Source organism: Saitoella complicata, assembly GCF_001661265.1.
Source record: "Saitoella complicata NRRL Y-17804 unplaced genomic scaffold SAICOscaffold_8, whole genome shotgun sequence".
Taxonomy (NCBI): Eukaryota; Fungi; Ascomycota; class Saitoellomycetes; order Saitoellales; family Saitoellaceae; genus Saitoella; species Saitoella complicata.
Genome location: NW_017566999.1, coordinates 488651 through 514295, shown reverse-complemented (window position 1 = coordinate 514295; position 25645 = coordinate 488651). Strand labels below are relative to the sequence as shown.

The 25645-nt window shown below is 52.0% G+C and overlaps 12 protein-coding genes and 3 non-coding genes across 15 annotated transcripts; 8 read left to right on the top strand and 7 right to left on the bottom strand.

Moving 5' to 3' along the window:
- Positions 1–105: 105 nt before the first annotated feature.
- On the top strand, positions 106–1145 carry SAICODRAFT_18577 (uncharacterized protein). Its single transcript, XM_019165977.1, has 2 exons — positions 106–374; positions 435–1145. The coding sequence occupies exons 1-2, from the start codon at positions 236–238 to the stop codon at positions 1079–1081; spliced, it is 786 nt and encodes a 261-aa protein (XP_019025127.1). The 5' UTR covers positions 106–235; the 3' UTR covers positions 1082–1145.
- A 3883-nt stretch (positions 1146–5028) lies between these two features.
- SAICODRAFT_18576 (uncharacterized protein) lies at positions 5029–5478 on the top strand (the record flags this gene model as incomplete). The annotated part of the gene is made up of 2 exons (XM_019165976.1): positions 5029–5242; positions 5324–5478. The coding sequence occupies exons 1-2, from the start codon at positions 5068–5070 to the stop codon at positions 5476–5478; spliced, it is 330 nt and encodes a 109-aa protein (XP_019025126.1). The 5' UTR covers positions 5029–5067.
- Positions 5479–6172: 694 nt separating this feature from the next.
- On the top strand, positions 6173–6262 carry SAICODRAFT_t56. Its single transcript has one exon. It is a non-coding gene; the product is annotated as a tRNA-Phe (tRNA).
- Positions 6263–6557: 295 nt separating this feature from the next.
- SAICODRAFT_70690 (uncharacterized protein) lies at positions 6558–7007 on the top strand (the record flags this gene model as incomplete). Its single annotated transcript, XM_019170606.1, has 2 exons — positions 6558–6921; positions 6973–7007. The coding sequence occupies one exon, from the start codon at positions 6558–6560 to the stop codon at positions 6903–6905; it is 348 nt and encodes a 115-aa protein (XP_019025125.1). The 3' UTR covers positions 6906–6921; positions 6973–7007.
- A 655-nt stretch (positions 7008–7662) lies between these two features.
- SAICODRAFT_18574 (nucleic acid-binding protein) lies at positions 7663–9070 on the bottom strand. The gene is made up of 2 exons (XM_019165975.1): positions 8705–9070; positions 7663–8652 (listed from the first exon to the last, which is right to left on the bottom strand). Exons 1-2 carry the CDS (start codon positions 8999–9001, stop codon positions 7699–7701), a joined length of 1251 nt encoding a protein of 416 aa, XP_019025124.1. The 5' UTR covers positions 9002–9070; the 3' UTR covers positions 7663–7698.
- A 162-nt stretch (positions 9071–9232) lies between these two features.
- SAICODRAFT_t55 lies at positions 9233–9322 on the bottom strand. Its single transcript has one exon. It is a non-coding gene; the product is annotated as a tRNA-Phe (tRNA).
- Positions 9323–9639: 317 nt separating this feature from the next.
- Positions 9640–10522, bottom strand: SAICODRAFT_220883 (uncharacterized protein). Its single transcript, XM_019166514.1, has one exon. The coding sequence runs from the start codon at positions 10469–10471 to the stop codon at positions 9836–9838; it is 636 nt and encodes a 211-aa protein (XP_019025123.1). The 5' UTR covers positions 10472–10522; the 3' UTR covers positions 9640–9835.
- A 122-nt stretch (positions 10523–10644) lies between these two features.
- On the top strand, positions 10645–11611 carry SAICODRAFT_29933 (SET domain-containing protein). The gene has a single exon (XM_019167532.1). It carries the CDS (start codon positions 10687–10689, stop codon positions 11209–11211), a length of 525 nt encoding a protein of 174 aa, XP_019025122.1. The 5' UTR covers positions 10645–10686; the 3' UTR covers positions 11212–11611.
- A 619-nt stretch (positions 11612–12230) lies between these two features.
- Positions 12231–13684, bottom strand: SAICODRAFT_29931 (uncharacterized protein; the record flags this gene model as incomplete). Its single annotated transcript, XM_019167531.1, has 1 exon — positions 12231–13684. A coding segment is annotated over exon 1 (1133 nt), but the record flags the coding sequence as incomplete, so codon positions are not given.
- A 230-nt stretch (positions 13685–13914) lies between these two features.
- SAICODRAFT_t54 lies at positions 13915–14004 on the bottom strand. The gene has a single exon. It is a non-coding gene; the product is annotated as a tRNA-Phe (tRNA).
- Positions 14005–14071: 67 nt separating this feature from the next.
- Positions 14072–18952, top strand: SAICODRAFT_91273 (Sec7-domain-containing protein). The gene has a single exon (XM_019171744.1). The coding sequence runs from the start codon at positions 14224–14226 to the stop codon at positions 18850–18852; it is 4629 nt and encodes a 1542-aa protein (XP_019025120.1). The 5' UTR covers positions 14072–14223; the 3' UTR covers positions 18853–18952.
- A 111-nt stretch (positions 18953–19063) lies between these two features.
- SAICODRAFT_229198 (uncharacterized protein) lies at positions 19064–19754 on the bottom strand (the record flags this gene model as incomplete). The annotated part of the gene is made up of 1 exon (XM_019166662.1): positions 19064–19754. The coding sequence occupies one exon, from the start codon at positions 19752–19754 to the stop codon at positions 19290–19292; it is 465 nt and encodes a 154-aa protein (XP_019025119.1). The 3' UTR covers positions 19064–19289.
- Positions 19755–22076: 2322 nt separating this feature from the next.
- On the top strand, positions 22077–23606 carry SAICODRAFT_18570 (uncharacterized protein). The gene is made up of 2 exons (XM_019165974.1): positions 22077–22249; positions 22299–23606. The coding sequence occupies exons 1-2, from the start codon at positions 22107–22109 to the stop codon at positions 23521–23523; spliced, it is 1368 nt and encodes a 455-aa protein (XP_019025118.1). The 5' UTR covers positions 22077–22106; the 3' UTR covers positions 23524–23606.
- On the bottom strand, positions 23529–24325 carry SAICODRAFT_29929 (RNA-binding domain-containing protein). The gene is made up of 2 exons (XM_019167530.1): positions 24199–24325; positions 23529–24114 (listed from the first exon to the last, which is right to left on the bottom strand). The coding sequence occupies exons 1-2, from the start codon at positions 24256–24258 to the stop codon at positions 23767–23769; spliced, it is 408 nt and encodes a 135-aa protein (XP_019025117.1). The 5' UTR covers positions 24259–24325; the 3' UTR covers positions 23529–23766.
- Positions 24326–24447: 122 nt separating this feature from the next.
- Positions 24448–25588, top strand: SAICODRAFT_34607 (P34-Arc-domain-containing protein; the record flags this gene model as incomplete). Its single annotated transcript, XM_019168372.1, has 2 exons — positions 24448–24781; positions 24864–25588. The coding sequence occupies 2 exons, from the start codon at positions 24448–24450 to the stop codon at positions 25586–25588; spliced, it is 1059 nt and encodes a 352-aa protein (XP_019025116.1).
- Between the last annotated feature and the right edge of the window lie 57 nt (positions 25589–25645).

Sequence of the window (25645 nt, the reverse complement as noted above, 5' to 3'; positions counted from 1 at the left end):
TTTATTGTAAAGCCAACTGACTAGATGCCCTGGATGTATCTTGAGAACGACGTTATCCTCACGTGCCCTCAGATACGACATTTCGACCTCGACGCCAGACAACCGTACCAGCAGAAAAGTTCAAGTCAATTCAGTCTGCTCCAGAAAGCCAGAAGAGGCAGCATCAAATTAGAACCCAGTTTATTTTTCAGTATCTATTCGCTCGACCAGCCTTCGTCAGACCAGATCAATCACAATGTCCAACGACCGCCGTCGCAACCTCGGTCCATCCTCCTCTGCACCACCAATCTACCAGAAGGACATCCACACTCTCGAATCACAGCTAAAGGCTCTGGAGCAAAAAGATTCCCAATCCTCAGAACCTCAAAAAATCTGTTCGTCCCCCTCCTTCCCTCCTCCCCCATCCAACCATCCTAACTAACCCTCCTCCCCAGTCCTCAAAACCTCCCTCCTAACAAAACCAAACGGCTCCTCCTACCTCGAACTCCACGTCCCCTCAACTTCAACCCCAACAAAACTCCTCTGCGCAATCTACGGCCCCAGACCAACCCCCCGCTCAACACCCTACTCCCCAACCGCAACCCTCACCCTCGACCTCTCCTTCTCCCCCTTCAGCACCCGCACAAGATCTCTTCCCCACCTCCGTTCCCCCCTCGAACGCACCTGCGCAAAACGCATCGAGGATTCAATCCGGTCCGCGATCCGTGCGGAACTCTACCCAAAAACACAAATCGAGATTTTTGTGTGTGTACTCGAAGCGCCGCTCTCCGGTGATGAAGCAGATGCAGAGGGTGTCTGGTCCGCGGCCGTAAACGCCGTTGGAGCGGCTCTTGTGGATGCAGGGATTGAGATGCGGGATATCCCTTCCGCTGCCTCGTGTGATGGTTTATCACTCGCTACACTCCTCGCCACTGGTGAAATAACCGAGTTGTCGTCGAAAGGAAAGATCGATATCGGTGATTGGGATAAACGTGTTGAAGAGTGTTTGAGGAAGGCGGCGGAGGTTAGAGGGGTCGTTAATGCTGTTTTGAGACGGGATGTGGAGAGGAGACGGGAGGAGGGTGATGGGATGGAGTTTTAGGGGGTGTAGTGATGAACCCGAGAAGATTGCGGGGCAGAAGGGTTGACTATTATGCCGTTACGCAAAGAATAGTTATAAATGCTGAAATCAATATGCCCAATATGTAAAACTCTCGAGCCACTTGGTTCTCTACTGTCGTGCTGACCACCGGCATTCATGACACTACTAACATCCCAAGACGCATAAGTACGACAAAGGGTATGTATACGTGGGTTCTTAATAACATCATGAAGCAGCTCTCGAGTATCTCTATCAATGCAATTGCTGATTTCGTACGTGGGTACGCTGAAAACGAGAAACGTATTCCCACGGCTTTCGCCACTTCGCCGACAAAACAAGAGGCAGTGAAGGCTCTCTACGCCGTACAAAATAGGCGTCAAGCGAGGGAAGAAACATCATCGGAAATATCATTGCCAAAAACAGAATCGAAGACTGACTCTGGACCTCCCGCCCTTGAATCGATTACACCTTCTTCCGGATCTCCCTCAAGAGTCAACGCTCTCAATGCCGATGAAATCGAAAAAAAAGTCTACTGAATCCGGGACCTCTACAAAGGTTTCTACTGAGGATAAAGAGTCCGAGGAAGTAGACGAAGATGAGATTCTCAGGCTGGTGAACTTCCCTAAGGTCATCTTGCAAGAAGATGAACCTGACCGAGACAAAGCTACTGAGTTAGGTCCAAACATGATTGATCTACCTCCCCTGACGGCCCGCGAGTACGAAGACCTCCAAGGTATGGGATACGTTCACGCGTGCGTCGGATCCAAAACACTCCCTTCAAAACATTCCCTTGCCAAACGGGTTAGAAGTTTTGGCCAAGCGTATGTATATCGAGGACGGTATCCTCTGCAAACAAAACCCTCCGCAACTTCGAACGGAAGCAAGCTTGGACCCCGGTCGTGGAGAAACTTGTTGTCAGACACATTGGACTTCGCCAATCGTGCCAACTATATGCCCGAATGAATCCTATTCATTCACCTGGGTATCACACCATGGAGCATGGCGTTTTTGCTCATTGGAACGTCGATTACGCCGGTTCTTTTCCGGTTACCCCGGAAGGTTATCTATGCGTCCGGATCGCTATTGACAGTCTCACTAGGTGGTGTGAAGTGGGCCCCACAAAGGTCGCAGACGCTGCCACCATTGCCAGCTTCCTCTACGAGGATATTGCATGCCGTTATGGAGTGCCGTTCTGTATTCATTCAGATAACGGCAGCCACTTCGTAAATGAAGTAATCGACCATCTCACCAACGTCCTCAAAATAAGACACTATCTGTCTACGCCCTACTACCCTCAGTCAAATGGACGCGCCGAACGGCTAATTGGTACATTGAAACCACTGTTCGAAAGTCCATCGAAGAGTGGGACAAGAATCCCTTGGACAAGACTACGTCTTGGGTCCCTACCCTATACACCGCTGTATGGGCATACCGCACCGTTCCTTACCATACCACTAAGGCCACTCCGGCCTGCCTCGTTCATGGTATCGAGCTAAGGATTCCCTTCACTGTTGACTCCCACGACGCAATCAAAGATGTTCCCACTCAAAAGTGTCATCGTGCCGCAATCGCTGAACGTCTAGCGTGGATCAAAGAAGGCATTCCTAAGTTCCGCGTTGAGCAAATCCTATATGTGAAGGACAAAAAACGGAAAGAAAGACATGATACACCCTAAGACCTACAACATTGGAGATAAGGTGTGGGTTCGTGATTCTCGTCTCGATCAGTCAGGTCACGCCAATATATTTGCACCTCGCTGGACTAGACCTTACTTGATCCATCAAGTCTAGACCAAAGGTGTCTACAAACTTCGTTCCATTCAGACTTCTGAAAAGAAAATCGGAGTCTTAACAAACCCTGTCAACGTCTCTCGTTTGCGCCGCTGGTTGGCCTTCGTAACAGTCTGACCCCAGGATTTTGTGATCGGATCTCTGAGATCCTTGTTCTTTGTTCCACATTTGAATAATTTCTTGCTTACGGGGACCAAACATACCCGGAACCACGGAGGTGGATACATTTACATACATATTTCTTCTCTCTCACATCGTTTTGAGACTGTTCTGTCTGCAGAGGAGGGTACTTTGGGTTAGCCTCTTAGTCTACATACTTAAGGTAGCTGACACGTACAATCTAACCCCATTCACCTCGACTTCTAAGTCTAAGCACAATAGATGGGACCACCTAATTGCGGATCCAGTCTTTTCGAAGGACTTCAGCAGCGCTTCCCTACCCCCCTACTTCTCCCACCCTTCCTCACGTTGAGCTACCGATGTCGACGTCCCCGAATGACTCCCTCGACTCAAATTCTGACGTTGTGCCGCAGACCACTTGGCTTTCTCATGCATCCGTCACGTCCGAAAACGACGGCACCCCCGCAGTCCCTCAAAATACCTCATCAGCATCCACAGCAAAGTCAGGGTTCGTTGGCGGGTTCGTCAATAAAGTTCAATATAAGACAGAACAGCTTGAAGGCGTCCTGGGTATGACCCAGGCAACGTTGGAGTTCACCGTCAAGGAGTCAAAGAAGCAGTGCCGCACGTTTGTTCACTCTTTTTCTTTTGGGCTACTCGTGTATTTGTAATGTGGATGTTCCTCCTCTTCCACAGTTACTCACCCTAGAGCCCCCAGCGCTGACCGGATTAGGATGGATTCCCACGGCGGCCGGTGGCAAACTAGCGCAGACTACACAAGTCCTCGTCTTTTCATTGGCTTTTGATCCCATTAGCGCTCCAGAGATCAAGTTATTGTTCTGTGCTTGGAGGTCGATTTTTTTGACTTACCTTTCGCGCTATCCGACTTCTCCTCCCACTCCCACAACCACACCGACCATACTGCTCAACAATACTCTTCGACCGACCTTGGATCAGGATTCAGATGCACGTCGTGGTGGGGACCGGCTTCATGCCACGCTTTCAGGGCGAATGTGCCAAGACCTTTCTGGCCTATCCTTGTTTATCCGGCTTTAGCGGTCGCATCTTTCGCAGATGCTCGCATGAGCGCTAGCGGAACCTTTGGGATGGAAAGGGGAGTTCCGTTCCGACCCTGTTCGTGGGGTTCATACGTGGGCGGAGAAGATTTCCTTCATGATCTACCTGTTCTTGGATTTCAAGTTTTAGCTGGATATACGTTTTTCCTAGATCCCGATGGGAGGCGCTATGGGAAGGCTGCAAAGCTTCTATCTCATACTGGAACCCATTGTTTGATAACTGGAGGTTGGGAGAAGAGTATCATTGTATGCTCGCAACAGCATTCGACTACACCAACTGACGACACAAATCGACCATACTCTTTGACAGACTCTGTATCTGTTAAAGAGTATTCTTTCTTTCATCTTTTCGTGACTGGATGTTCTTCTCAAAGGACATTCGCCTGTGAAGAGAGGACAGACAGTCTCACGATCAAGTAGGATGTGATGCGATACGTAGTAATTAAGCATCGAATAGGAAGGCACGTCATGACCGTAGACAGAGTCAATTCACAGTATACCATATTCAATTACTATCCGTCCTGTCACTCCGTAAATCCCTTCCAGCACACATGACCGCTACGGGACCCACCTCCACCGCACTACTGTAGGTAACAAAGCAATATTCCGGGTTTGACAATGTTTCGTGACCCTCCGTCAAACGAATTCGGGAGAGGTAGGAGCTGAGAGCGTTGAGCGCTCATCAGGGTTTGTCCCCGTCGAAGATAAAGTTTGTTTAGTTTCTCGACGTCGGTTGTAACGTAGACATCTCCGTTATCCAAACTCGGCAACAGTGGTAATTGAAAATAGAGACTTTGCAATCATTTTTTTCACTTATTATACATACTTTCGTTTTCCGTAATGCCTACTTCCTACCCCGACGTCACACCTTATCCAGACCACCTACGCAATCCCCGACTCGCTTAGCCACCCTAAAATCCCTGGCTCTCCCATCAACACAACCAGCTCCCTTCAACCAATACCCATACCCTTTCTACGACAAGCTCTACCAATCGCACAAATGCTTACCAACCTCCTCGCCCTCTTCACCTTCCTCTTCACCCTCCTCTCCTCCGTCCGCGCCGAGGACTTCGTCGATGCTACTATCGCCGCTGGTCACGGTAATGCGTGGAAGTACGGAACTGGTGGTGGGTTGATTGGGTTGATTGTGTTTGTCTTGGATGTTATGGTCTTCAGTATGTCTCTCCCTCTTTGCTTCCCCTTGCTCCCGTTTTTGGAGGGGTTTGACGGGATGTATGCTAACGAGATGACAATAGTCGAGGTCGTCAAGTCCACGCGCCCCACCTCTCACAAGCTCCTCTGGATCGCCGTTGTGTTCTTCTTCCCCGTTCTCGGTCTCATCCTTTACGCTTTGTTCTCTAACCGTGAGGGACACCGCTCTTCTGGTGCCGACTACGAGACTTTGCCTTAGATGCACCACACTCAACACCGAACAACTGCGTTCATAACTTTATGAGTGGTTTGAAGGAGTAGGAGTAGGAGGATGATAGGATAGGAGAAGGGTGGAGGATGATAATACCGATGAGAACGCGTGCGTTTTCTGCTTTTTCTTTGCGAAGGAGTATAGGGACTTTGTTTTCCTTTGTTTTTGTGGGTGGTACCATTGAGTGGGAGGATGCTTTGCTTTGAGCCTGTGGTTCGTTTATTCATAATACAGTCTTCATAACTTCTATGTGTGTACATCAAGCACGACCCAGCACTGCCCCGCTCAATCGTAAAACCGCAACCGTCGACTAACCTATTGCCCTATCAAGCTGGCCGTCCAAACCAATGTCAGCTGTTTGTGTTGGTGATCGTTATCATTGCACGATACAAGTCTTGACCGTCTCGCTTCTCCTTCGACTATACCAAGACATGTCTCGTCGGCCGACAGGTCGACAGTATTGTCACGGCATGAGCGACCTTTCACATCGGCAAAGAGTGATGTGCATGCCCAGCTATAGCTCTAAACTCTTTAGGACGTGTACAAGATTATTGGCGAGTGTCTATGCTCTTTGAAGTCCATCCAGAGGGCATTTAAAGAGGAACATCGATAGAAATGGCCATTTCCCACATTCACCTGTTCGTGTGTAATATTGTCAAGATTAAAGTCAAAGGATATCCATGTCTCTTTAGCTCAGCTGGGAGAGCGTCAGACTGAAGTGATTCTGTCATCATATATCTGAAGGTCTCGTGTTCAAGCCACGAAAGGGACATCTTTTTCGTTGTTTTGTCCCAAGCCTCTTTGATACATCTCTGTGGACTGATCTCCAGGAAACTACGTTTCCCAAGTGAATTCCCGTCACTTTTTGACCTGCACGTCAACCGTCGGAACCGACCGTTCCCTTGCAGTGATCGGCTATCATCACCTCCACGTACGTCACCCCCGCCGGTTGCCCAGACTGCGGAGTAAGTACCCTTAAACAAACCCTATATAAACTGATCCATCTTCCAATCCTCTTGATCCCAACCAGAAAGACATACAAGAACCACATCAATCGCGATATCACAATGGCCGTCGGTACCTCAGCAGGAGAAGACACCCGCATCGTCTTCAACGAAGAGCGCAAAAAGGAGATCACCCGCGCCGAAGAGGAGTTTGAGAAGAAGCAGAGCGAGGAATCCACTTCTCATGCTTCCGACAAGAAGGGTGAGGAGGAGGTGCCTGAAGCTGAGAGGAAGGCGGAGGAGGAGGGCCTGGGTGAGCCCCAGCCCGGAATGGACGGGACTGTTAAGCAGGGGAGTTTGATTGAGAAGGCGGGTGTGAAGGACTTGCCTGAGGGCCCCGTCAGCGCCAAGAATGGAGGCAAGAGAGAGGAGAAGAAGGAGGAGGCGGATGGCAGCACGCCCAAGCCTTAGATTGGCTGTACACGAGGTGAGTGCGGGAAATCGGATACCATCGATGGTAACTAACTGCTTTTGACAGAGAACTTTGTATGAACGTTGCTGTTCTGGAGAGTTTGAGATGATGTGACGATACGTACTGCTTGATTCATATTACATATATCCATTGCAAATGTCCTTTCCTTGCGACCCAAGCCTGTCCATGTACATTGCCATCCTCTATTGCATACTTCGCTTTTTTTTCAAGCGTCTTCATTGCCCGGAGTTGTGCGACTATGATGTCCGTACACCTCATTACAAACCTTGAATCAACCGACATCTTACTTTCCCACGGGTGATCACGGCTCATGACTGGTAAGGTAGGTAGGTCCCTGCGGTTCAGATTTTCGATATATTCCAGTCCGCGTCCATCGCTTCACCTTAAATCTCACGATTCTTCACTATATCACTGAAGAATGTTTGTGTGATGAGGCCGCGTCTGTTCTGTCACGAATCTCTCCCCACGGTCTGACGTTCAGAATTGTTGAGGACACCGGGAGTCGGATGTCGGGGCATTGCAGAACGGTGTTTTGCCGTTGAAGCCATGTCGCCCACATGTAAGTAATCGAGAGTACAATTACTCTTTGAAAGGCAATGATTGTCCGTGCGCCAATGTATGGAAATAGAAGGCAATCAGCTTCCTCATTGATGATCCCGGCCTGTATCTCTCTAACATGGATGTACACGGCGTTAAAAACACTCGTAAGATTGACAACAGCATAACACGCTCTGTATTGCCTTATCTATCCTACGTCCCCGACATGCAAATCTAACCAACAGTGCAGTCCTTACCCCAGTCAACAGTAACACCACACTCACCACCCTCAGCTCCCCCAATCCTAATCGTCTTCCCCTGCCAAACCATCTTCCCCTCCGCATCTGTCTTCAAATCCGGCGCGAACCTCTCCCAAACCTTATTCCCATTCTTCTCCACGAACCCCTCGAAATCCGGAACCCACAATTTCGCTCCAGTCTCCGCATCCGCAGGCGGTGCGATGGGTTCGACATTCCTGTTCTCGCCTTCTTCGCGGACGGCACAGAGGACCATTGCTTCGGAGAGGATTCCGCGCATTTTGGCGGGTTTGAGGGAGGTGATGACGATTACTTTGCGGCCTTGCATGGCTTCGAGGGGGACGTAGCGGACGAGACCGGAGACGACTGTGCGGGGTGCTTCGTCGCCGCAGTGGATTGTGGAGACGTAGAGGGCGTCTGCGTCGGGGTGCTTGACAGCCTTCTCAATATAGCCGACGCGGAGGTCGGGGAAGAGGGGGGTTGGGGGCGGAGGAGGAGCCTTCTCCTTCTTGGGCTTGTCCTTTTTGTCCTTCTTCTTGTCCTTGAGGGGGGGCGTTGTGGTGGGGGCCGCGACAGCGGACTCGGTTGCGGCGGCTGCGATGTCCTTAGTCTTCTCCTTCTTGGGGTCGGCCTTGGCGGCGTCCTTCTCCTTCTTCTTGTCCTTCTTCTCGACCTTCTTCCTCTCCTGCTTTGGTGCGCTAAGGTCGATCTCGACGACGGGGAGGTCGATGGAGGCTTTCTCGATGGCCGCGCGGACGGACTCGTTGTTCTGCACGAAATCGAACCAGCGGGTAAGGTTGATAAGGGTGTGGTGGAGAGACTTGTCGGCGGCGTAGATGGGCTGGAGGCGAGCGTAGACGATCAAGTCGGCGAGAGCGGGGGAGATGGGGGAAGTGATGTAAGTGCGAGTCTCGAGGTGAGAGTTAAGAGTCTACGACATCGTATATGAGCCATCAATCCAGGCAGTAGAGCGAAGATCTCACCTCAAGGGAAGACTTGTCCTCGGCGAACTTGGCGGACAAAGTCAACCACTGCGCAACCTCAGCCTTTTCAATATCAGTCGATCCAGCCTCCTTCTCACCCTGTGCGCTGGTGGAAGCGAGGTAGGTCGCAATGGTGTTCGAACCGACGATGGTAGAGCCGGTGGAGAGGGTCAAGGATGACATGGCCTGGGCGAGGGAGTCATCGGTCTTGACAGGGAGAGAGGTAGCGTAATACGCCGCAACCAAGGCGAGGGCCTTGTCGGATGGGGAGATCGAAAGAGCAGCAGAGTCGCCCATTGGAAATTGTTTGGAATGACCGAGGATGTCTTTACTTGGTGGTAACTTTTGGTCGCTGCCGTCAGGCACCGCCGGCAGGGACGAGTGAAATGTGTTGCAATTGTCGGATTCGGCGACCGCGGATATCGACAGAAAAGGGAGGTACAGAGCAATCAAAGAGAGCTGTAGATGTGTCGCCGTCCGTTACTGCCGGAACGACACCCAGTCGAAGTGCTCAAAAGGCCAAAAAGATGTCCCTTTCGTGGCTTGAACACGAGACCTTCAGATATATGATGACTGAATCACTTCAGTCTGACGCTCTCCCAGCTGAGCTAAAGAGACATTTTATGAGAGGGCCAACACTGAAAATCATACATTCAAAAAAACAAACGTTGTGGGAAAGAGTCGTTCTAGAGGCACCTAGCAAGCTGGCATCGAGCACTGTCAAGACAAGAGATCGAGCTCACATAGAAATCATGAAGACAAGGTAAAGTTGTATCATCAAGGTAGCACAGTCAAGGAAGTATTGGAATGTATTGATACTCGATTGGGAAAAAACAGAAAGGTTCCGTCACACCCTGACATACGTGCGAACGACAAGAGCATCATGCCAGAGACGGAGAGATCCACTGCGGCAGACCCCGAAAAAGGTTTGAACCGCAAGGATCTCTTCACCTCCGGTACTTCGGACCATATCTTGGCAAGGAAGTGATCATGAAGTTACCGATGCTCGTCGTGGACCTCCTCGTCTGACCCCACTTCCTCTTTCTCCTCGTCGACATTCTCGCAAACATGATCTGTAACCTCGCTCACTCCAATTGCCTTGCCGCAGGAACGACAGACTAGCGAAAGCTGTTAATCATCCAAAAAGTGCCCGAAGAGCTCAACATCTTTGAACGCGTTCTTCTTGCAGGCGGAAGTCAGGTGTTTGTAGGCGAGGTAGTCCTGCTGGTAGCGGAAGTAGACGGTCACGCCTTCGTCAGTGGTGCACGACCAGCTTATACGACTGTGCACAGCTTGAATGTGATCCTGGACACCGTTGTAGGTTCGGCTCTTCGTCTGCTGCCCACAGTATCCGCACACTGCCTTGCTGATTATGCTCTGCGTAAAGACATTGACGCCTGAAAAAGTTAACGGACAACCATCGAAGGCGTGACAAAGTATATGACCCTCCGTCTTGAAGAACTTATGTTTACCGCCACATTTGCACCAGTAATAAAGATGCTGACAACTATTGCTTCTCATGTGCTGTGTCGCACCCTCAACCGAGTTGAAGGTTTTGACGCAATGAAGGCAACTCCAGCGACCGTCCGAGGAAGGAATGCCTTCCGGGACGGTGATTGTTTGATAATACCGGGGAACCATACCTGTCGTGTTTCTAAAAAGGTGATTTCGAAACTCGTTCGATGGTGGACTGAAGTTCAAGAGCGTACTTCGCCTAGGCCTGCTCTTTATAGGCTGAGGCGAGTCTAGGTGTTTTGACGTGATCATGGTCGGAAGGCTGTACTCATCCGCTATCTTCTTGGTCAGCTGCTCAGTTTCATCACCTACGTCCGACCCGGACCGGAAGTCTCACGCTCCTGATATAAACCTTACCCTTACCGTTTCTAAAAATAGCAACACTAGCGTCTTTCAACGTTCAACGTTACCTCCCACCAAAACAATTCCGCTTCAGAGTTTCTCGGCCACCTCTTTCGAAATTCGATATGTCCAATCGCCAACCAACCTTTCCGCCCCCCGCAAATTGGCCCACAAACGTCCTCTACCTCTGCAATCTCCACTACTCCCCTCGGACGCTCCCAATCCGCCCAACACCACCTCCACCACCAACGAAAGGCCTCTCCCCAAATGTCCGAATTAAAATGATCACAGACCCAAAACACCCAGCAAATGGCCAACGCGGCCTCTTCGCCGCAAAGAAGCTCAAGAAAGGCGATTGGGTCGTAGACTACCTCGGCCACGTCCACTCCGACGCCGAAACCGACCCAACCTCCGACTACGACATCCGTCTCGCCCCCAACAAAAGCGTGGACGCGAGTAAGATGGGAAATGAGGCGCGAATGGTGAATGACTACCGCGGGGTACGGGATCGTCCGAATTGTCAGTTTGAGACGAGGGTGGTGGGTGGGGAGGAGAGGATGGCTATTTGGGCGATTATGGAGGTGAAGAAGGGGGAGGAGTTGTGTGTGAGTTATGGGAAGGGGTTTTGGGAGGGGAGGAAGGGGGAGTGAGAGGGGTATGACAGGACGATCCGCGTGCGAGATAGGGCAGTGAGAATTGCTGCTCGTCATCAGACACGCGTACGCAGACGCACACCATCGTCGCCGACCCGAAACGATGCCATGTGCTGTGTTGGATCTACAAGACATCAAGGAGCCCTGATCATGACCTGTTCGTCATATTCGTGCTGCCAGCCGGTATATCGCGTCCGCATTCTCGAGGGAGATGATCAGGAGCGATGGGTAAAACATGTCTCGAGGACTATGGCGTACAAGATCCGGATACCGGGTACCAAAAGGAGAGGTTGGCAGCGCTAGCAGCGATGAATGGCATAACGAGTTGAAGGGTCCATCAAACCATACGTTCTTGTCAGATTCCGATGTCACACCACTCGATAATCGGCGAAGAGACGAAATTTTCCTCCTATAAGGAAGATACGAACAAATACGATTTGGAAAAGACCGCACAGTATCAATTCATACCTACATGTATGTACAGAGAATATATCCAGTTCCCTACGTGTACAGACCAAGCATGATACGCGTGACGTTGGCCATGGATTGAGGATACAGTATCTTGTATTAACCCACACAGTAGGAAAGCGCCCCATCTAGAAAAGGTAATACGAAAAAGCAAAAACAAAAAAGAAGCAAAAAAATGCGAAATACAAATCTACATCACCCTGATCATCTTGCTCCCCGAGTCTCCATCCTCTGCTATGATCTCAATTTTCCATCCTCCCTTCAGTCATAAATCTACACCTTTTTCTTCTCAACCTCAACCCCTCCAATCCCCTTATCCCCCAACCCCTCATCAACAACGCGCACCCCCCCTAGCCCTAATCCTTCAACAAGATCATGCTGAACCTCCTGATGCGTCCCACTCCCCGCCCCCTTCCCCGCCGGTCCCTCCTCCCCACCCCCAACCTCTTTCTTCCCCACCCCATCCTCAACTTCAAACCTAACCTCCCCATCCGTCCTCAACCCCTGCATAGCAACCTTGTCTTTATTCCACTCCTCCCTCTCCTCCTCCGCAGCCTGTACCGCCTCCGCCTCCTCCTTTTCTCTTCGGAGCCGTTCAGCCTCCATCTCAGCCATATGCTGTAAATCCTCCACACTAGGCTCATACAAGTGCCAAATCGTATAATGCGGGAGTCCGATGACATCGTACCCCATTCTCTTTGCCATCTTGCCGAATCCCTCTGTTTCGGCGTGTTTTTGGAAGGAGAAGGCGGGGAAGTGGCAGCCGGACCGGAAGACGTGGGCGCGGGCGAGGATTGAGACGCCGCCTACGCCGTCCATTTCCATTTCCATTTCGGGGTCGCCGTAGGGGTCGCGGAGGTATGCGAGGTGGGGGCGCCATGTTGCGTATTCGGCGTAGCCTTCGACGATAACGGCATCCTCGTCCAACGTTGCAGCCAGCTGAAGCGCAGTCTCGCTCTCGGCCCAGGAGTTGAGATCGTATGGTTGTTCACCACCCAGCCAGTCCGGTAAGGGTCTCCACACGTTCGGTACGATGATATCACGGTTGTGCCGCATCAAGTCTTCCAGAATCGTGGGTGGGCATGTCTCGACATCTGCGTCGCGCCAGTAGACCCAGGAGTGTTCGGGACGCAGCGTGGCGGAGAGTAACCAATTCCGCGCACGCGCCATCGCTTTACGACGAGGTCCTTGTGCCGCGAAGCCATGTCGGTCGGAGAATGATTGTCCCACAACTTGCCCGAAATCTTTCTCGAGGACTTGGATGCGCCCAAAAGGTTGTGGGCCGGCTTGTACGGCTTCGAGATTCGAGATGAGGTTCTCGAGTGTGTTGTCTTTTGATTCCGAGACGAGGAATGCGAGATCGATGAGATGGTGGGGGTATGTCAAGTTATTTAGGTGCGAGAAGAACATGGGCATGTGTTGTGATGCATCCCTCAACGGCACACAAAACAGGATCCTTTCCTCGCGTTCCCAACCTCGTGCGGTTCCTCCCACCGAATTCAAATCGTAGTGGAAGATGGAGTCGGTATCGGGGTATTCGAAGCCGAATGCTGGACTTGATTCGAAGATTGCGTGGCGGAATAGGCCGAGGAAGAAGATGATTGGTAGACATAGTAAGAGAAGGACTCGGATGTATGGTCGTTGGAGGAGGGGAGGGCGGGATGTGCGGGGTGCGAAGCGGGAGGGGGATATGCTGTACCGACTCGAGGAGGAGAGGTTTGGTCGGCCGTTTGTGGGGAGGGAGAAGGAGGGCTTCTTGCGTGGTTTGTACATCGCGTTATTCGTGAGGGTGGAATCAAGAGTCGTGTTTCGTGGCTCGGCCGCACAGCGGGGAGGTGTTGAGTCGTCGTCGCTACCGCGTCACGTCGCGCACAGGCCCAGCGCTGTTGATCAGTGAACGCTTGCTTGGATGATCCTGTTGATCGATTGCAATTGCCGCCGTCGTCGTCGTCGTCGTCGTCGTCGTCGCTATTGCAAGGGTGATGGTGATGGTGTTGGTGTTGTGTCCGAGGCAGAATAAGCTTAAAGGCCGTAACGTGAGGGTTGCCGTTGTGTTTGGCGCGCTCGTCGTACCCGGGTGTGTGCCTGGGGCCTTGCGTCACGAGAATGAGAATAATCACCGTCTGGCGAGGCGACACGTAAGGCAAATAGATAGATGGATAGATGATAGCGGATGGCTGCTGGAGACGACCACGGCATCTTCCCACGGTCTGCCCTTAAAAGACAAAAAGATGTCCCTTTCGTGGCTTGAACACGAGACCTTCAGATATATGATGACTGAATCACTTCAGTCTGACGCTCTCCCAGCTGAGCTAAAGAGACATGGATGTGTATTGACATTAATCTTGACAATATGAACAAACATCGCCAAGAATGTACACGTTACACTCCGCCGCTGATCAGCGACTGCACGACACCGAGGTCAACAAAAGCAGACAAAACATCAAATACCCACCCAACACCCCCAACTCCAAGGCTCACGCGAGACAGGACCACAGATCACCCGCATATACCCTGTCTGTCTCCTGCCTATCTCAGCAAATGTCCCTCCCCAGCACCCCTCTCTCGCAGAGCGCACCCTCTCTTACCCTCCCCCGCCCAACCTGCTCCATGAACCCAATCGCCCTCGTCATAAATGAAATCGTCACAGTCACCTCCGCAATGCGGAAAGCCGCCCGAGATAATGGGAGTTCGGGGAGTTTTATCCTCGGTGGTGCGAGCGGGAGCGAAGATGGAGGTGGAGGACTCTGGGGTGGATTGGGGGGTAGTCGACGACGGAGTGCGGGGATGACGGAGAGGACTGGAGACCCCTTGAGTGTCGGTTTTACGAAACTGAGAAAGGATCTTGGGACGTGTGCGGATATCACGCTCTTTGACGCACCGAGGTTACTTTCTCCATTCCTCGCCGTGATCCGCGAACCCAACGTTTCGGGCGCAATAACCTCCCTCGCACTCTCCTCCATCACAAAAATCCTCTCCTACGATCTCCTCACGCCAACATCTCCCCGTCTACCGTTAGCGTTCCGAGATCTCGCACACACAATCACCAAATGCAAATTCGAAGCAACAGATACCGCACAAGACGAAGTCGTCCTCCTCCGTCTCCTCCGCGTGATGGAACTCACCTTCAACGGCGTCGGACACACCGTGTTGGACGACGACAGTGTTTGCAAAATGGTCGAGGTGGCGTTGATCATGTGTTACCAGATGAGGCTGAATGAAGTCTTGAGACGGGCGGCGGAGATGACGCTTATGGGGATCTGTCAGAAGATATTTGAGAGGTTGAAGGAGATTCCGGTTGGGGAGGATGAGGAGAGAGGGAGTGTGATGGAGGTGGAGGGGTTGGGGACGCCGAGTGTTTCGGGGAGTGAAATGTCTGTACATGAGAACGAGAAGGAGCAGAAACCGCTCTTGCCGGAGCTACCAGAGAAACAAGGAGGATCCGCACAGGAAAACGGCCAGAAAGCATCCATCGACACCGCCAGAACAAGCAATGATACCACCGCCGCCGCCGCCGCCGCGACCACGGAAGACGTCTACATCCGCCCTTATTCCCTCCACTCCGTCCGCGAAGTTCTGCGCACCCTCAACTACCTCCTCGACCCCCACAACCTCCGCCACACAAACCCAATGCGCCTCTCCGCCCTCCGTATCCTCGACGTCGCCTTCGAAACCGCCGGCTCCCACATCACGACCTTCCCCTCCCTCCACGCTCTGATCAGCGACGACCTCTGCCGCTACCTCTTCCAGCAGGTCAAAATGGACCATCCACTCATCTTGGGCATGACGCTAAAGGTCGTTAGTACGTTGTTGCATACGTGTCGGACTGGATTGAAGTTACAGCAGGAAGTGTTTTTGGAGTATGTCGTGGGATGTCTGCATCCCCGTCTCAACAACGAACTCCCGAAGGTTCCGGGTGTCGATGCGGTATTCTATGAGGGAATTCCTGTTGCGCCGAAGATTCGGATGATGTCGAGTGGGCGGAGTACCCCCGTCCCGGTAAAGGAGAATAAGAAATTGGGCATGGGACCGGCGATGAGGGGGATGGATGTATTGGAGATGATGGTGGAGTGCGTGAGTGGGTTGATGCGGATTCCGTCTTACATGGTTGATTTGTTTGTGAATTATGATTGTGATGTCGATCGGATGGATTTGTGTGAGGATGTTGTCGGGTTGTTGAGTCGGAATGCGGTACCGGATGCGCAGTCGATTGCGGCGTCGGTGTCGGCGGGTGGAGCGAGTATTAGTCCGCTGTGTTTGGATGCATTGTTGGCGTATGTCAGGTTCATGTTTGAGAGGTTGGAGTTGCCTGTGGATGGACAGCATGAGGGATACCCAAGTCCAGATGTATTGTTGAGGCAGAGGGAGAGGAAGCAAACCATCATCAAGGGTGCATCGATATTTAACGAGAAGCCAAAGGATGGGATCAAGTACTTGGCGGAACAGGGAATCATCGAGGATGCGAGTGACCCGAAAGCTATCGCGGCGTTCTTTAAGGCTACGACGAGGATCAATAAGGCGTTGTTGGGAGAGTACCTGGCGAAGCCGGCGAACAAGAATACTTTGTATGCCTTTATCGACTTGTTTGACTTCCATGATATGCGAATTGACGAGGCATTGAGGGTGATGCTCCAGAAGTTCAGGTTGCCTGGAGAGTCGCAGCAGATTGAGCGTGTTGTCGAGAAGTTCGCTAGTCGGTTCCACGAGTGTAATCCGGAGGGTCCTGTTGCGACGGCCGATGCGGCGTTCGTGTTGTCCTATTCGGTGATTATGCTTAACACTGATCTTCACAACCCGCAAGTCAAGAAGCGGATGGCGATCGAGGATTACATGCGGAATTTGCGGGCTGTCAATGATGGCAAGGATTTCGAGAAGGTGTATTTGCAAGCGGTCTATGACGCCATCGCGAACAACGAGATCATCATTGCTGAGGAACACGGAGACACGAAGGCTGGTTTCGAGGCTGCGTGGAAAGAGTTGATGATGAAGACCGAGTCAACGGGCTCGCTGACGATTTGCGATACGAATATCTACGACAAGCACATGTTTGCTGCTACATGGAAGCCGTTGATCTCGACTTTGGCGTGTGTGTTTGCGACGACAACGGATGATGCTGTGTTTTCGGGTGTCATCACCGGTTTCAAGCAGTGTGCGCATATTGCGGCGCAATACGAGCTGTACGACGTACTTGACCATATTATCCTCTGCTTGGCGAAGATTAGCACGTTGGCTACTGATGAGCCGCCCGGCACGGATGCGAACGTGGAGGTGGAGACTGAGGGACAGAAGATCACCGTCAGCAAGCTCGCTGTCGACTTTGGTCGCAATGACCGGGCGATGCAGGCCGCGTTCGTCCTGTTTGCAGTTTGCAAGGGACACGAACAGACGATCCGCAAGGGATGGAAACAAATTCTCCGGATTTGTCTGACGTTGTTCAGTAACGGCCTCCTTCCCGAGACTTTCTCACCGATCAGACAGTTTTTGGTGATTCAGCCTATACCACTCAAGGCACCCGTTGAGAAGAAGACAAACCAGAACCAACAGGTTGGTCTCTTTGCGACGTTTGCTTCGTATCTGTCGAGCGGGGCCGACGAGCCTGCGCCACCTTCGAGAGAGGAAATTGAGGCTACAATTATCGCGGCGGACTGTATCGATGCGTGTCATTTGGAGGACATAGGTGCCAATATCATGGCGTTGGACATTGCTGCTGCAAAGCAATTATTGGAGTCAGGACTGGTGTATGCGTCGATTGAAGAGGAGGTCGCGCAGCCTGTCCCAATTCCTGCCGAACAGGCAGCTGGCAGGACCAGGTTAAGCGCATCACAAGCGCCGGGCGCAGAAGAGAAGAAGTCTATCTACGACCCTTCGAAGTTGCTTATGCTTGAGGTTGCCTCTGGTCTGGCACTCCGTGAGGGTTCTTCGGAGCTTCTTGCCGATGTCTTCGAGGCTCTTCGTGATGTCGTGCGCCAGAGTTCGAGGATGCATGAGCTGATGGTCGAGCGCTCTTTTGCGTACCTTCTCCGCCTGTGCAAGACTCCAGAGACAATTGACGCTTTGCGCCTTCAACTCGTGATGCAGGACATTGCGACTGTTGAGTCTACTATTCTGCAGAAGATCGCGCCTTCAATAGCTACGGGCATCGTTGATCTGTTGAAATCTCCTGCACCATCTTCCGCTTCTGCTGAGACTATCTCGAATTCACCCGAGGAGCTCTTCGCCATCATTCGAAGCATCTTTGGAAATCACACTTGCCATCCTCAGATTTTTGAGATTGCGGAGGTGTTAGCGACGGAAACGCACGGTGCCAAGCTTACTCCGGAGAACTTCCCTCATGTTGTCGAGCTTCTCGCAGCTTTCGCTACCCTTGGCGAGATCGGTGCGCAGGCAGAGCAGATGCAGGATGTGGCATCGAAGAAGGGTACCTCACAAAACGCATCGAAGGAGAAGAAGCCCCATTCATCTGTGGTATCGAGGAGTGTTGCGAGCGTTGAGTTGCTTTATGGAATTCACTCCAATATTTCGAAGTTGTCGCAGGATGATCAAGAAGCATGGACAAGGTTTTACACACCCTTGTTGGAAGCACTCGGACTTGAGTGTACTAACCCATGTCGACAAATTCGTGCTTCGGCATTCTCGCATCTCCAACGCCTTCTACTCCAACCTATCCCGGCAGCTGAAGGACCATGGATCGAGGGTGTGTTCGATACAGTCTTGATCGAGCTCATCAAGTCCCTTCTTCGACCCGAGGTTGTTGCGTCCGATAAGCGCGGAATGGCAGAGTCTCGTGTGCTGGCCGGCAGTATGCTTTGCAAGGTGTTCCTTCGTCACCTCAGTACCTTGGTAACGAAGGAGGATCTTGTCGAATTGTGGATGAGAATCGTTGATGCTCTGGAGAGCTTGGTGAAGAAGGGTGGTGATGACGAAGCAGTTGTTGAAAGTCTCAAGAATGTCTTGTTGGTGATGAAGTCACAAACGGAAGGTATGCCCGTTGAAAGACAGGCGGGTGTGTGGAAGAGGACTTGGGAAAGGTTGGCGAAGTTTTTACCTGGGCTGAAGGAGGAGTTGGAGCTTGAGGTACCAAAAAATGAGGACACTAAGAATGATGAGGAGAAGAAGGGACCAGAGCAAGATCAGGTCACGGAGGAGGCAGAAGAAGAAAGGAAGGCATAGTCTGGGTGTTATATCTATGGCGTTTCTTATTTACAGCGTAGCAAAAGTACATGTGCATGCCTATATCTACTTCGGACGAATACAAAATCAGGAAGATCACATCCTTAGGTATGGTTCGACGTGCCCTACGCCAGGGCTGCACCCGCGGTTATCCTCTGAGCTGACGATCGGAATGGCGATAGCAAAGGTTAACCCTAAATCTCCTTTTTTGCTGTATCCAATCCAAGAACGCGTGAGAAATATTATGGAGCCTTCGTTCCCACGCAGTCAACGACACGGGCATCAACCGGAGTCGTGTTTGGCCATGGTGATCTAGACCTCAGTCTCGTTGCCGGTGATCATAATCTACGCCGTGTTTATTATTACTTCAGAACCTCTTGCTCCCTTCCCACGTCAATACAATGCTCATCTCACCCGAATCTAACGAGCCTTCCTCACTACACATGCCACTCGATGCCGTGCGAACTGTACCCCGTGTTGTTCGGAGCAGACTCATGCGCAGGCTCAACCCCCGTCACTGGATCCTCCCCGACTAGAAGTCCGACGGGATCATGGGCACACGCAAAGAAGCCTTCGTTGGGCACTGCACACCCCACTTGCGTGGTCCCCTTGCAAATAACCTGCGCAAAGGTCGCCTTGAGCAGTTGATGCCCGACGACCTTGACGGCGGTGTTGTTTTCCATCGTTCTGGTGTTTGTGTACGAGACACGCCGGGAGATTTGCGTGTAGTCGTAAGTTCTTCGTATTCCTTCCACTCGACTGTACCAGTAACTCGGATCCGTCGTGTTACCTGTAGCGCTGTAGTAATACAGGACGCCTTCTTGTCGCATCGTTGTCGCTAACTCAGTGAAATTTGTTCCAACTTCGGTTCCATTGGGATACTCGGTAGCTTGAATGCCCATCTGGTCAATCCAGTCGGAAGCCTTCGATGCCAAAGTCTCTGACCAGGTCAAGGGTTCTTCACAGTGAAGGGCTCGCAACCAGTTTGTGCGTAAAGAGGACGTCGAACTCTAGCTTGGTAAGTCCGTGGAATAGTCCATGACAATTTCCGCGTGCTGGTGTTCACCAGTAAACTTGTGTGTTTGCTCTTCTCTGTGCTCCATGGCTGGCGGTGGAACAGTCTCACACTTAGCATACCAACGATTATCCGCTTTGAGCTCAGCCGCCAACTCCGGAGCAGTGCTCAGGAAGGTGTTAACTCCGCGATGAGACCCCTTCAAGCTACCATAAAGTTGCCGCAACGACCTTTTGATTACTCTCTCATGCAACGCAAACACGATGGGATTCGAAGCCATCCTCTGTCCGGAGAGATCTAAATATGTACAAGCAGCAGCCGCCACCACGAGTCCCTCTTGACTAATACCCCAGGCTCGTTAGAGATTGCATCGTGGGAACTCGAGCTCGAATACGTGCACAGGAGCAGGCGCGCCGTGACGTTTCCGCTGGGTTCTTTGCTCTGTTGGCTCCTTGATCAGATACGTCGCACACCCTACCTCGGTCGTCGACGCGTCCAAGATCTGTGTCAGAAGCTCAACTGCATTCGACATCGTGACATGCTCCCCTTCAAAGTCCTGATGTCCGTATTCTTCCTCAGTGTTCACAGCCGTGTAGATATCCAGAAAGCCAAATGCGATGTCGCCATTGTTCTGGGCTTCGTTTTGGGATCATTGCAAGAATAGGGAAAACACACCGGCCTCATTTACCGCGTCGTGCCACAACATTCTTTTCTCACCGAGCGTCTTGTTCTGGTCATGCCACGGCTCGTGACCCTCATGCTCGTGTGTAGGCCACTGGTGATCGTGTCCCCCTTTACGTTCATACCCGTCCTGGGTGGCGTTGACTTCCGGGAGCTCCTCAATTCAGTGGGCACATTTCCTCCCAAGCTTGTCAGAGTAAGAGACAGGCGGAAGGGCCATGATACCACGATGATAGTTGTGAGCGAAAATGACGTCGAGCTGAAGGCGGCTGACGTTCGTCGGGACGGTTATGCTCATACCTGTGGCCATGAAGTCGACGCTCGCGGCGCGTGTGGAGGTTTCCTGGACGGGTGCCGCCAGTCCAGTCGTAACGAACAGGGTGGCCGCCACAACACCAGTGATGCTCAAGAGCTTCATGTTGCTTCGTCGAGAACTTGACCTTGGTTGGAGAAGTGTTGTTGCAGTTGCGTGTCGGTACAAGAGAAAATCGAATGCAGAACTCACTCGCGCAAGGATCACGGCCTCACTTTATAGTCGTGGAGACCTGATCCAGGACGAAACATCAGAACTTCAACGAGAAGATGTCATCTGACTTCCCTCATCATGGTTGACTTATTCCGCCGCATCGGGCAATCCTCGAGTCCTGGCCGACCTGACCGAAACTCACGCGCGCCGCTTCGGCGAGGGAAAATCGCGCTAGGCGGCTTCAGCAGCTCAGATGACTGTCCCGACTCAGGAAGCTGTCTGTAACCATACGAGTAACCGTTGAAATGATATTCATTTCTCGTAGTGCAACGATTGCCTTCTGGAGAAAGCCCAGGCGTATACATACAAGAAGCAACTGAAGTCGTCCGGCGATGACTCGAGGTACATGATGCACAAATTGCAGATGGAGCACAGAGGAAGCTTGGTAGGAGCAGGGACTGATCTGGTGATGACCCAGGGGCGAGGGCTGATTTCGGTTTGTGGATGTGGAGTCATACTGCGTTCATCCGACTAACTTGGCTAGATTACATAGTGGGGCGGTGCAAGGAGATATTGGAGGGTGTGGGCAGGGTGTGGGAAGTTGAGGGAGAGAAGAGGTGAGAGCATTAAGTTTTTCTGGCATTTCGTTATAGTATGGAAATCGGTCGATGAACCGGTACTGACACAGCACTTCCAATGGTGGTGTTTCCATGAACTAAAATAGCATGTTGAAAAGAAAAGCATGCGTGCTTTCTCCGTTACTGTGAAACCTTCCATCAGTGATTGCACGTAGAAAATGTTGCGCGGGGTATCAAATCTGTTTCTGCTCTGTCTGTCCCACCATATCGTACATCCAATGCCTCATATGCTCCAATATTGCGATGCCTCATGATTTTCCTCATCCCGTTTCCCTTCCCCACCGGTTCCCTGTCCTCCTTTCCAGTCTACCTTCTCCTTCTGGGCGGTTACCACTCCTCCCCAGCGAGTGTGGCTGAGGGTGGCGGGTGCGATCGCCTACGTACATCCCCGCAATACGTATGTACGTACAGTATACGTCGTTGTAAACCGAAATCATCCCATCAGCAGTTATCCATGTCGACAAACATCACAATCATTCTATCGCCAACACAGAAGTATACGGCCAAACCGACGCCAACAACTTCTCTCAATTCCCTTCTCATTCAAGCATGTCAACACCTCAGTCTTCCCGACTCGCCCGAATCATACCTGCTGAAGTATGCTGATTCCCGAAGCCTTTCGTAGCCTGCTAACATGCAAATCCAGACACGGCAAAACCACACTTGATCTCTCGCTGCCAATCCGCCATGCCAATCTGCCACAAGGCGCAAAGCTCGACATGATCCTGAGACCAGCCAGATCTGCCAATGCACTTGTCACAATCGCCGTCCAATTGGCCGACGGAAAGCGATTGATCAAGAAGTTTCCAGCTTCGACATCACTTTGGGACGTACTGAGAGCGAACGAGACAGAGGACATTAGAATTGTAAGACGGGAGGGTGAGGGTGGACAATGGATGGAGCCGGTGATCAGAATAGGGAATGATGACATCAGAGAGCCGGATTTGTTGAAGAGTACGACGTTGAGCAGTCGCGGCCTGTTCTCCGGGCAGCATATCTTGAAGGTCTCGTTCAGTCTGTCTACAGAACCTTTGCCGCCCATCGACGATTCTCCTGTCATGGGGGTTGTCACCTCGACCTCGATCCCGGCTAGCAGAACGACACCGATACCTTCACCAACAGGGCGAGCTACGGCGGAGGCAGCTCTACCAGCCCCAGAGCCTGCTGTACACCCGGCGGGCCCGAATCACCGCTCTCTCAAAGTATATAACGCACCCACGTCCTCCACACCCCACGCCGCCACCTTACCCGCCGAGCCAGAGCTCCACCCAACCGCAGCAGACGCGCGAGCCATCCAAGCTTCTCTCACTGCCCGTGCCCGAGCACTCGATAACGGCGGACTATTCCTCTCTGCTGCAGAAAGGGAGAAGCGCGCGCGTGAGCTCAAAGAGAAAGAAGGACGGATTCCGAAGCATGTAACGGAAATGGAGGTTAGCGTCAGGCTGCCTGATGGGGCGAGACTGGGTGCGGTGTTTGGCGTCAGGGAAGGAACGAGTGCGTTGTTCGAGCTTGTGAGGTCGAGTTTGAAGAGCGGAGTTGTGGAGAAGAAGTTTCATCTGAGTACTGGAATGCCGCCCAGGAAGGTTTTGGAGAGCAATGAAATCACGATTGGGGAGGAACTTGGCGCTGGCGTTGGGATTACGAAGTGTTTGGTTACGTTGATCTGGGATGAGCTTACAAGCGGCCGGGAAAGCGTTTTGAAGGAGGAATTGGCATCGCAAGGGCAGGAGCTTAAGGGAAAGGTTCTAGAAGATGTCGAGATGAAAGAAGCATCCAAGGCCGCAGTCGAGGAGAAGAATGTCGAGGAGTCAAAGGAGGAAAAGAAAGAGAAGAAGATCCCTAAATGGCTGATGAAGGGGCTTAAGAAGTGATGGAATGCTCAATTGGTCGTTTATTGTGTATCTCTCTGTGACATGCTTGCATGGCGTTGGTATATCTTAGCTTTTCAATCCTGATATCATGTTTCCCGTGTGAAATCCGTCGATGTGACAGTCCGTAATCTTGTGCAGCTGCCGGCATTTGTTCTGCGTTTTGCAATACGTCTCAGAGAACATCTCCCTTCTGGCGTTTCTGGACCCACCTATTTTCCTGTCCTTTTCCATCACCTTGCTCCCCTACTCCTCCATATCCGCTTCCCCTTCTTCGTCATCATCTCTTGGTCTCTTGACACCATGCGGCGCCGATACATCTCCTTCCTGAGCCTGCACTGCAATCACTTGCGGCATCTTATACGTCCCGTCCAGCTTGGCAGTTGCGTCACTCTTCGACCGTGCGTAATCAATCCTCAGCTCCTTCCCGAGGAATTCCTGTCCTTGCAATGCGCGCATAGCCGTTGTTGCGGAAAGAACGTCCCGGAAGACGATATGTGCTTGTCCGTGCATCTTTTTGGTCTTCAGTGCTACGACATCTAATATGGGCCCGTATGTCGAGAACAGGCAGTAGAGACATAATCGGAGATCATCCTGCAATCTGGGTTAGTGTATGAAAAACAACCCATCAAACGGCGCAATGAATCACAGATCGAGAACCGGCTTCGAGATGCATACCTTTTTGACGTGGTTGTCCAGGTTCTTGATGTACAGTGTTGGTGATGGTGATGAAGACATGGTGATCTGGTTGGTGGTATAGCCGGTGCAATTGCTCTTGCTCTTCGTTCTTTGCCTGGAGTACTCCTCGTACCGGTATCGCGTCGGTGCGGCATGCTGGTGTGGCGGGTGCAACTGCGCCGGGGATGGGACCGTCATCGTCCTGAGCGCGACGGAGCGACGACCGACCCCCAGCAACAAGCAATTGCAATGATCCTCCTCGATTACCACAACATCCTCCTCTCCGCCCTCCTAACCGACCGCCTCCTCCCTCCCTCCACCTCCAACCCCAACAACTCCACCCCCCGTACGGCCTCCCTCGACCAAATCATCACCGACTTCGACGGCGTCCTCTTCCACCTCTCCACCCCCGAATCCAAATCAAAGATCATCGTCTCGATCCGGATCAAGTGTTGGGAGGAATTGGTGGGGTATGGTGTTGATAAGGTGCTGGAGGAAGTTTATGGACGATGGGGGGTTGTTAAGGGACAAGTCGAGGAAGGATGGGATTGGAGTTTGGAGGTTGATGTTGAGAAGGAGTATGGTATGTCCACGATAATTTCCTCCCTCTACTCAGAGTGCAGAGTGACCTCGGAGGAAGACAAAATGACTAATAAGATCACCAGAAAACACCCCCCTCCTCATCCACGAAATCTCCCTCCTAAAACGCCATGCCCTCTCCGCCCCTTTCGTCCACGCCTTCTCCATCTCATCCTCCCTCCCAAACCCCGCCGACTCCCCCGATACCCCCGCCCCCAAACCCCAAGTCCTCCCCCTCCACTACCGCGACACCGAAGCAATCTACCTCCTCCCCTCCCACGACCGCACAACAATCATCTTCTCTACCCACTTCCGCGAAGAAACCGACCGCGTCTTCGGGAAGGTTTTCTTACAGGAATTCGTGGATGCGAGGAGGCGGCCAGCATTGCAGACGAGTCCGCAGGTGTTGTACACGACCGGTAAACCGCCGAGGGATTTAGAGAGTATTGGGTTGGGGGAGGATGAGGGGATGGGGTATGTCACGTTTATCCTCTTCCCACGACACACCTCCGCCAACCCCTCGACCAACCCTTCTCCCTCTCCCATCGCCGACCTAACGCGCTCAGCACAGTGGGAAACGATCTCCCAGATCCAGTTGTTTAGGGATTATTTGCACTACCACATCAAGTGCTCGAAGGCGTTTATGCATAGTCGGATGCGTGCGAGGACTGGAGAGTGGTTGAAGGTTCTTAGGAGGGCGGCGGTTGAGAGAGAGGATGTTGGGAGTCTTGGGGGGAGAGGGGAGGAGAGGAGAGGAATGAGTGGGAGGTGGGTTGGGGGGCAGGTTCCTGTTACGGCGAGGGGGAAGTAGGGCTGAGATGCAGAAGCAGGCTTTGGAGTAGAGAGTCATCTGATATACCAATTCGAC

Bases quoted from the DNA above. Each gene is read 5' to 3' on its own strand.
- SAICODRAFT_91273 (XM_019171744.1), top strand. From the start codon at position 14,224: ATGTCCCTCCCCAGCACCCCTCTCTCGCAGAGCGCACCCTCTCTTACC.
- SAICODRAFT_29929 (XM_019167530.1), bottom strand. From the start codon at position 24,258: ATGTCTTCATCACCATCACCAACACTGTACATCAAGAACCTGGACAAC. The intron at 24,115-24,198 runs GTATGCATCTCG...CCCAGATTGCAG, and splicing joins TGGACAACCACGTCAAAAAG to GATGATCTCCGATTATGTCT.
- SAICODRAFT_18570 (XM_019165974.1), top strand. From the start codon at position 22,107: ATGTCGACAAACATCACAATCATTCTATCGCCAACACAGAAGTATACG. The intron at 22,250-22,298 runs GTATGCTGATTC...ATGCAAATCCAG, and splicing joins CCCGAATCATACCTGCTGAA to ACACGGCAAAACCACACTTG.
- SAICODRAFT_220883 (XM_019166514.1), bottom strand. From the start codon at position 10,471: ATGATCACGTCAAAACACCTAGACTCGCCTCAGCCTATAAAGAGCAGG.
- SAICODRAFT_29933 (XM_019167532.1), top strand. From the start codon at position 10,687: ATGTCCAATCGCCAACCAACCTTTCCGCCCCCCGCAAATTGGCCCACA.
- SAICODRAFT_18574 (XM_019165975.1), bottom strand. From the start codon at position 9,001: ATGGGCGACTCTGCTGCTCTTTCGATCTCCCCATCCGACAAGGCCCTC. The intron at 8,653-8,704 runs GTGAGATCTTCG...ACGATGTCGTAG, and splicing joins AGGACAAGTCTTCCCTTGAG to ACTCTTAACTCTCACCTCGA.
- SAICODRAFT_18577 (XM_019165977.1), top strand. From the start codon at position 236: ATGTCCAACGACCGCCGTCGCAACCTCGGTCCATCCTCCTCTGCACCA. The intron at 375-434 runs GTTCGTCCCCCT...CCTCCTCCCCAG, and splicing joins CTCAGAACCTCAAAAAATCT to TCCTCAAAACCTCCCTCCTA.